This window comes from Theobroma umbraticum, unplaced genomic scaffold, assembly GCF_002168275.2.
Source record: "Theobroma umbraticum cultivar Fairchild unplaced genomic scaffold, ASM216827v3 scaffold_25.0, whole genome shotgun sequence".
NCBI classification, from domain to species: domain Eukaryota; kingdom Viridiplantae; phylum Streptophyta; class Magnoliopsida; order Malvales; family Malvaceae; genus Theobroma; species Theobroma umbraticum.
The window spans coordinates 23,840-32,860 of record NW_018397282.1 but is presented as its reverse complement, the minus strand read 5'-3'; the positions used below and the strand labels follow the sequence as shown (position 1 = coordinate 32,860).

Below are 9,021 nucleotides of genomic sequence, written 5' to 3'. Positions count from 1 at the left end.
ATTTTATTATTTTCGTAAACCCTAGTTAAATGGAGTGGCCGGGCTGAACTTGACTTTTGAAATGAAGGGAATAGAATGGACACGTGTCATAGTAAAGGAGAAGAAAAAGAACAAGAGAACGAGTTTTCTATTTTTATTGTCTGGAAATTAAATGAAAATATAAAAACTATTTATATATGCCACAAGTTTTCTTGCCTTTTAAAACGGTGCCGTATAATCGGGCAACGGCCTTTTCTCTGCTCTTCAAAGATGGCAGCTGAGAAAACACAGGAGGAAAATGAGGAGCAGTGACAGATTTGTGTTTTCATTCTGTTTCTCAATACCCTTTGATTTATTTTTTTTCTATTATTTTTATTGCCCTCTCTAATTCAGATTAAATCCTACACTTTGTTTCAACCTTTTCCTGGTAATCTTACGAAATGGGTAGTACATCAGACAACTTAGAAGATTCTCAGAAAGAAGAACTGCCCAAGGATGAGAAAGACAAAACAACTGAAGCAGACAAGCTAGAAGGTGGAGGCGAAAATGGTGAAGGAAAGAAAACAGATGAGGAAAGCATGAATGCTGAAGAAAAGAAAGAAGAGGTGGGGGTGAAGAATGATGAAGGAAAGGAAGGAGGTGTGAAGGACATTAATGAGGTGAAGAATGATGAAGCAAAGAAAGAAAATGTGAACGAAATGAATGAGAGGTACACTGGCCAAGCAAGGAAAGACGATGCCAAGAGAATAACTGAGATTGATAGTAGTGAAGCAGAGAAAGAAGATGGAGAGGTGAAGGATGGTGAAGCAAAGAAAAAGGAAGAGGAAAATGAAGGCAAAGAAAGAGTTGTTAAAATAGATCAAAATTCAAAGTTTGTTGTTGAGGAAAATGGTGAATTGAATGAGAAAGCTGAGGCAGAGGATGTTTCATCATGCAATGTTAACGTGAGTAGTTTGTCGTTCAAGGAAGAGAGCAACCTCTTCTCTGATCTAAAACAGAATGAAAAGAAGGCGTTGGTAGAGCTTAGATCAAAAGTTGAGGAAGCCATAAATGGAAATCAGTTGTTCAAGGTAAAGGAAAGTCATGTCAAAGAGCGAAATGAAGAAAACTCATCGGGAAATAGTGGTGAGAAGGAAATGGAAAAGCCAAAAGAAAATGGAGGTAAAGAAGATGTGAAAGATGAGGGTTGCGAGGCAAATTCATCCAAGAAGAGAACAAAGATGCCATGCAGGAAGGCCCGGAAGAAGAAAGGGTCATCGCAGAAGCTGAAGAGATGAAAGTGCAGGATCAGGCTATGGATGGAAAAGGGGATTACATTGATAAGGATATCAAACTCTGGGGAGTCCCATTATTGCCTTGTAAGGGAGGTAAGGCAACCGATGTTGTGCTATTGAAATTCTTGAGGGCTAGAGAGTTCAAGGTCATCGATGCTTTCGAGATGTTGAGGAACACCCTTCAATGGAGAAAAGAAAACAATATTGATTCCATCCTAGATGAGGATCTCGGCAATGATTTTCGCTCCACAGCATACATCAATGGCAGTGATCGCCAAGGCCACCCGGTATGTTACAATGTTTTTGGGGTGCTTGGCGCCGATCAGATGTTCAGTAAAACATTAGGGACAGAAGAGAATCGTGACAAGTTTGTAAGGTGGAGAGTGCAACTGATGGAGGAGGGAATTGAAAAGCTTGATTTTAATGGCGTCTCATGTTTGCTGCAAATCATCGATCTAAAGAACACCCCAGGACCCTCGAAGAAGGAAGTTCGGCTTATCATGAAACAAGTGATTAGCCTCCTCCAAGACAACTATCCTGAATTTGTTGTGAAAAATGTAAGCATTTCTTCACTTTCAACTCATGCTACTTGTCCCATCACTTAAAATTTGTCTCAAATATTTCTAGACATGACATATAGCAATTAAATAAATTCACCTATCAATTTATGAGTAAATAAGATATTACAATCAAATCAATATGAATTGTCATCCAGTGAGTCAAATTAAAATTTTGAGATTAATACGGTGAAATATTCCCTGTCAATTCTTAATTTGATTCCCTTTTATCTCCCCTTGTTCAAATCCAAAAATTTTGGTTCACCTCTAATTTGATTCATATCATTTGACTCACTCTATATGTATAATTGATAGACCAGTTTTTTCCTTTGTAGATCTTCATCAATGTTCCTTTCTGGTATTATGCATTCGCTGCCTTCTTTTTGCCTTTCTTAACCCAAAGAACCAAGAGCAAATTTGTGTATGCTAGGCCAGCAAAGGTCATTGAAACCCTTCTCAAGTAAGAGTTAATTTTCTCAAGGTCCTTATACATATTTTAATTCAATTCATTCGAGACTAATCTACTCTAGTGCTTTGGTTGGTTCCAGGTACATTGATGCAGAAGAAATACCAGTATGCTATGGCGGCCTCAAACGTGACAATGATTCGGACTTCTTGGCTGAAGACCATGCAGAGGAAGTTGTTGTCAAAGCAAGCTCAATGGAAACAATTGAGATCCCTGCACCAGAGGTAAACGAACTAGTACCTTGAAACAACACTAATAGTGGGAAACTATTAGATCACCTATGATATCACTAAAGCCAATTGTTTTATGGAAACAAGCAGGCAGGGAGTGTTTTGATCTGGGACTTGGTCGTGTTGGGTTGGGAAGTGAACTATAAGGAGGAATTTGTGCCGGATGATGACAAGTCCTACACCATTATTGTTCAGAAGGAAAGGAAAATGGGGATTCAGGAAGGACCAATTCGGAATTCTTTCAAGAACAACGAGCCTGGAAAGATTGTTCTCGTAATAGGGAATGCACCGTTCAAGAACAAGAAGCGTGCTTTCTATCGATACAAAATCAAGAATGTTAGCTCAGCATCTTGAGGTTCCAATGGTTATATATTTATATATACATACATATTATATGAGTTTTAGTTAAGTAGATTGGTCCAAGTTTGAATTGAGATATGCAAAGATAAAGAGGAACAAAATTAAGCCATCTAACTTTGGCAACCATATTTCTTTTCAAGTTGTATTAATTTCAATTTTATTCCTCTTTCTTTCTTTCTTTCCCCCTTCTTTTATTCATGGTTTTGATGCAATATATAATAAGGTAAGAGGAGTTGATTATTTTGTGAAAACCTTAAATCATGAATTACTATACTATTTTCTTACTCTTCTCATTGCAATTGTCTTTTTTAAATGGTTATCTATACTACATATTATCTGTATTAATGTATAACATGGTGTGATAGAGTTATTGCCTTGATGTAACAAGTTTACTATGAGCATGTTTGGTTTGGTTTTTTTTTTTAGTTTAAAAGTTATTATAAAAAATAATAATTTTTAAAATTAAGTTAAAACTGTTTAATGAATTTACGTTCTTTTTTATGGATAAGCTATTTGACCAAACAACTTATAATTTTGATTAAAATTACTAAAAAGAGTATTTAATAAATTTGAAAAAAAAATTGAATGAGTGTGAAAAAAAATATAATTTCTCCTATAATATTATGAATTGCTGAAAGATAAAAGAAGAATATGAAAAAATATTTGTTGTTATTTTTTAAAGATTGGCATGAAATTTATGACCTTTGGAACTGAACAAAATTGATATTACATACAAAGAAGAGAACCCAAGGTGGTATTAATAATAGATACAACAATAATTCCATGTAAGTTTATGAAGATCTTGATGTCCTGACCAACAAAATTTCCCTCCAGGAATAAAGAAGTCTTGGCTTTTATATTTTTTTCTCATTTTTTAATGGGTTATTTATTTTGTCAAAGAGTGCCACATCATCTGTTGGTACTGTTGGCTCAAATGTAGAATTTATTGCTAAGAAGTTCAGAGATTCTGCAATTCTTATTGCCAAAGGAATTAAAATCTATTTCAATTTTCTTGTAGTGCAGCTTATTGTTATATCTAACAAAAAAAATTCTTTAAAATTGAGTCACCATAAATAAGTACAAATATTAACTTTTCAATTTTCATCTAATTTATCTCAACAATCATTGATCTATTTGGCTAATTATTTCAATCATAATTAACAAATATAATATACACCAAAAAGAAGTTAAGAACAAATAAATATCACATAATTATCATATCAAATAATAAATTGAGAAATATCTAACAAAGAGTTTTCAAAGCCCAAAAAAAGAATGATAGAAAATAAAATGAAAAAAAAATAAAAAGATAAAGAAGAAATAATACCCGGATGCAGTTTTCAATTTTGGATTGTTTTGTCTCTTAATTTTTAAAAGGGGAGAGAAGTGGGAGATCGATAAGGAGAAACATGGTATTTCTTGTGAAAGAATCTTTTTGAAAAAAAAAAACTCTCCTAAGAAGCTGACGCGTTTTTTTTTGTTTAAAAGAAAGAAGGCTCCTATTTGGATCTTTTTTTTAAGCCTTTTTTTTAAATTTTGTTATTAATTGTTTAGCCTAACTTCTACTTTTAAAAAATAAATAAGTTGAGAATAAAGCAGGTCAAACAAGCACTAAATTTCAATTCCATTGATAAAATTACTCACAAACCAAATAAATCGATACTGAATGTATATAAGTATAGATAAATAGGTAATTTGATTTGCTATGTACTAATTAAGATTCAGGTCTCATATTCAATTAAAACTTTTTTTGGATCTATTTTTCAACTCCCATTATGTTGTAACTACTAGTTTTCTCCTTTAAGTTTTTACTTTTTCCGGTACAACCTTTTCCTTTTATTTCTCCCCACTTAGTTATTGTGCTTAGAATTAGACACCAACTCAATTAGTACCACAATTACTTAAATGTCAAATAAAATTATATAAAAAAACTATACAAAATTATGGACATACACCCACTATGTGAGTGACACTAAAGAAAAAAGACTTTTATTGATGTAATTATTTGTTGATAAAGGTTAAAAATTAATCATAATCACAAACACTAACGAATTACCAATGAAAATTTTCATCGGTAGTTAGTCAGAGATATCCTTGTCGGTAATGGATAATACGTTGGTATCTTCACTCTCTATGGGTAATTATCAACAACAATATTTTGTCGGTAATTTTGTCAGTAAAGTACTGATTCCGTTGGTAATATTAATGGTAAATTTTCCTTGTAGTTCATTGGTAGACAAAATATACATTGGTAATCCTTTCTACAAATAAATAAAAAATAGATATAAAAATACCTATAGGTAACATCAAATTTAGTTCCCCGTTTAGACTTCAAATGAATAATAAGAAATAAAAATAAATAACAATATAAAAAATATTTTATTTTTAATAAAACCAATAAAAAATAAAAATTGTATTATTCTATATACAATGACAGAGAATAAGAAATCCCATCGTTTAACAACACACTAATCTAAAACATACAAATCTAATTAAGTACCACCAGCACCCCCTCGGTTACGCTTTTGGATAATTAGGCGAGCTTGGCTGCTGTGATGAAAGATCCCAAGTGCTTTTTTGGCACCATAAATTGGAGGATGTGTGCATTGCTCAACTTCATATTAAGCATCTCATCGTTAATGGAGTCAACTTTTACCTTCAATGCTTGTAGTTCCTCAGGAATCTGATTGAAGGGCAACTAAAACATCGCTGACCACAAGCAGACTCTGTTGTCTGAGCTCCACCAAGCATTGATGCAGCCATGACCTTGATACCAAACCTGTCCATGCCTGCAGATCGAACTTTGGCTAGGATGATGGCTCTCAATCATACTTCTGTGATAATGTAAAAGCATATGTTCCTATAAAAAAACTGAAATGAATTAGAAATTAAATTGTTAAATGATAATATAATGAAACATAAATGGGTCATTCTTTTTACTTACACTAATGGTTTGGACAAGCTGTCCCACAAACTCTTCGCTACCGTTCATTCGCCTTGTGGGTGTGATTGAACAGTTCAAAGAATCACTACAAAAAATATGAGCTTCGTTGACAAAAAATTGTGTTAGTGTTTTGGAACATTGACGGGAATGCTAACTGAAAAATTTGTTGGCATGCGGTCACAAATACCTTTGTCGTTAATGGCCACTTTGTCGGTGACGAAATAATTTATCGAAACATTCTTGAACTATATATTTTGTTGACACAATTTCTGTCAGAGAAATAACAAAACTGTTGGAGACAGATCTAGTCGGTGATACAACAATTTCATTAGAAAATTTCATTGGTAAACCATCGACCAAGTTGCCGACGGAATAGCCTATGGATTGAATGCAAACCTCATCATCATATTCCATTGGTAAAAAGTGTGAATCCATTGTGTTAGCTCTATAGCATTCAAATCAGTTATGTGTTTTGAAATGACGAAAAGAAAATTCATCTAAGTCTTGGAATATCAAGTCCAAACAACTCTTAACACTTTCAAATGAGTTTGAGAAGAAAAACAATGAAAAAGGACTTTGAAAAATGTATTCTAGTCCAAATCTATCTATACATGTTTTTTATGTATCAATACATTTAGACAAGTATCGATAGATTGTGAAATCTATCGATGCATGTTCTTGAGAAAAGTCAAAACTTAAAAAGTCAAACTCAAGCTATCAATACATTTGAGTCATCGATACATTTATCAAATGTATCGATATATTTTCAATAGAATATTAACTATCTCAAAAGTATCAATACATTGACAAATATATCGATACATTTTAAACAAAATGTCAAAACCCTTGCAGGCAAGTTCAAATGTATCTATACATGCACAAATGTATCGATACATCATAACGGAAATTCCAAAATAAAAGAGGTAATGTTTCGATACATTCATATGTATTGATACAATATGACCATTGGAGCTTTGAATGAAGTTAAGAACAACTATTTTCTCATTAAATGTAGTCTCAACTGTCTTGTAGCTTTAGCAATTATAAATACAAGCTTTTTCAACATTTATGAAGGTTGGAAGACTTTGAAACACAGCTCAACTGAGAAGAATTTGGGAAAAACCATTCAAGACCCTTTATACTCATTTTCTAATTCTTAAAGTCTTCTAATGTAGCATTTATTGAGCCCTCATTCCTTCATTGAACATTGTACCTAATTTGTTATTCAACTTTTAAGAGGCATACCAACTGTTTTTACATTCTTCTCATTGTATCTACTTAAGTGGTTATACCTTAACCAGTAAAAAAGGTAGAGTGGTTGTGCTTTAACCATAAAAAGGCGGTTTATTGAAAAGTTATGCTTGATCCACAAAAGGCATTTTATTGAACTTTAGTAAAATTGTGAACTTTAAACTCCTTAGTGAATGTATGGGAGAGGATATAGGCAAGGAGGTTGAACCTCTATAAAGTATTTGTGTTGGTTTTTCTCTTCTTATTTAACTTCTAAACTTTACTTGCATTTTAAATTTCTCTTATTCATTAAGAAGTCAATTGTCTTGTTTATTTTCAAATTGAGTATTTAAATTTAAAAAGGGATTTTATTTCTTATAAATAGAAAAAGAATCTTCAAAATTTGAAAACAATCCAATTCACCTCCCTCTTGGATTTACTCACATTGAGATTATTGAAAAAAAAATTGGTATCAAAGCTAAGGCTCAATTTTGCAAGTTTAACAACCTTGAGTGATTCGAAAATAATGCTCAACACATCAAGATGGAATCCACCTCAACTGTTCTTGGTGAAGGACATTCAACTCAAAGACCTCCATTCTTCTTAGGTAGAAACTATCCTTATTGGAAGAAAAGAATAGAGATGTTTGGAATGTTATCTTATATGGTCCGTTTGTCCCCACTAAGGAAGTAGAAGGAAAAACAATTGTAAAAACTAAGAAAGAGTGGGATGACAAAGAAAATAAGTTAATATAAACAAATTGTGAGGCATGCAATACACTTCTTTGTTCTCTAAGTGCTAGTGAATTCAATAGAGTATGCATGTGTGAAATTGTTAAACAAATTTGGGATACCTTAAAAACAACCTATGGGGGAACAAACCAAGTTAAGGAATCCAAGATAGGACTTCTTACACATGATTATGAGCTATTTAAGATGAAAGAAAATGAGACCATAAATCAAATGCATTAGAGATTCACAAACATAGTCAAAGGATTGAAGGCCCTATGAAAAAACTTCCTAAACACTCAATTAGTCAAAAAGATACTTTAGAGTCTTCCCAAGTCATGGAGATCAAAAGTAACAGCCATAGAGGAAGTAAGAAACCTAAATGATTTTAAGTTAGAGGAGTTTATAAGATCTCTACTTACCTTTGAGATGACAATAAAACATGAAAGTGCTCAATATGATGAAAAAATGAGGATAATAAAAAGAAAAGGATAGCTATAAAGTCTAAAATTGAAGAAAATGAGAGAAACATGAGAGATGAGAGTGAAGAAGATGAAGATACAGCCATGATAACCAAGAAGTTTAGCAAATTTATGAGAAAGAGCTATAAAGGTATAGGAGATCTTCTAGAAGAGACATGCCAAATGAGGGACATAGTAAAGACCACTTAGTATGCTATGACTGCAAAAAAATGGGACACATTAAATATGAATGCCCAAACAAGAAGAGTGCCCTAAAGAACATCAAGAAGAAAGCCATGGTTGCCACTTGGAGCTATAGTGACGACTTTCAAGAAGAAGAAGATGAGTTTACCAACCTTTACTTCATGGCACTTGAAGATTCCATGGTATGCTCTACCTCTCGTGATTCTAATTCAAGCACTTTAGATCAAGACTTATTCTCATTTGATGAACTACGAGATGCATATGGAGACTTAGTATTTGAATTTGAAGAAAAGACATTGAAAAACAAGAACATCATATCCAAGCTTAAAGTAGAAAATGAGTTTTTAGTCAAGACAAAAATAGAATTAGAAAACATAGTCAAAGACTTGGAAATTGAGAGAAATGAGCTGAAAAAAAAAAGAATGAGAATTTGCATGCTACCTTTTAAAATTCAACATGAGTCAAGAAAAATTAAATGACATGCTAGGAACACAAAGTGCTTTCTTTGACAAAGAAGGATAGGCTATGATGGTACTCAAAAGGAAACTCATTTGAAAAATTTCTTCGTTAAAGAAAATGTAAAATTTG

General features: G+C 32.7%; 1 protein-coding gene across 1 annotated transcript; it reads left to right on the top strand.

The window, feature by feature from the left end:
• Positions 1-278: 278 nt before the first annotated feature.
• Positions 279-3,160, top strand: LOC110428120 (patellin-4-like). Its single transcript, XM_021443837.2, is given in 5 exon segments — positions 279-1,191; positions 1,194-1,810; positions 2,146-2,270; positions 2,359-2,500; positions 2,597-3,160. Coding segments are annotated over 5 exon segments (1,920 nt in total). The 5' UTR covers positions 279-419; the 3' UTR covers positions 2,861-3,160.
• Positions 3,161-9,021: the final 5,861 nt, after the last annotated feature.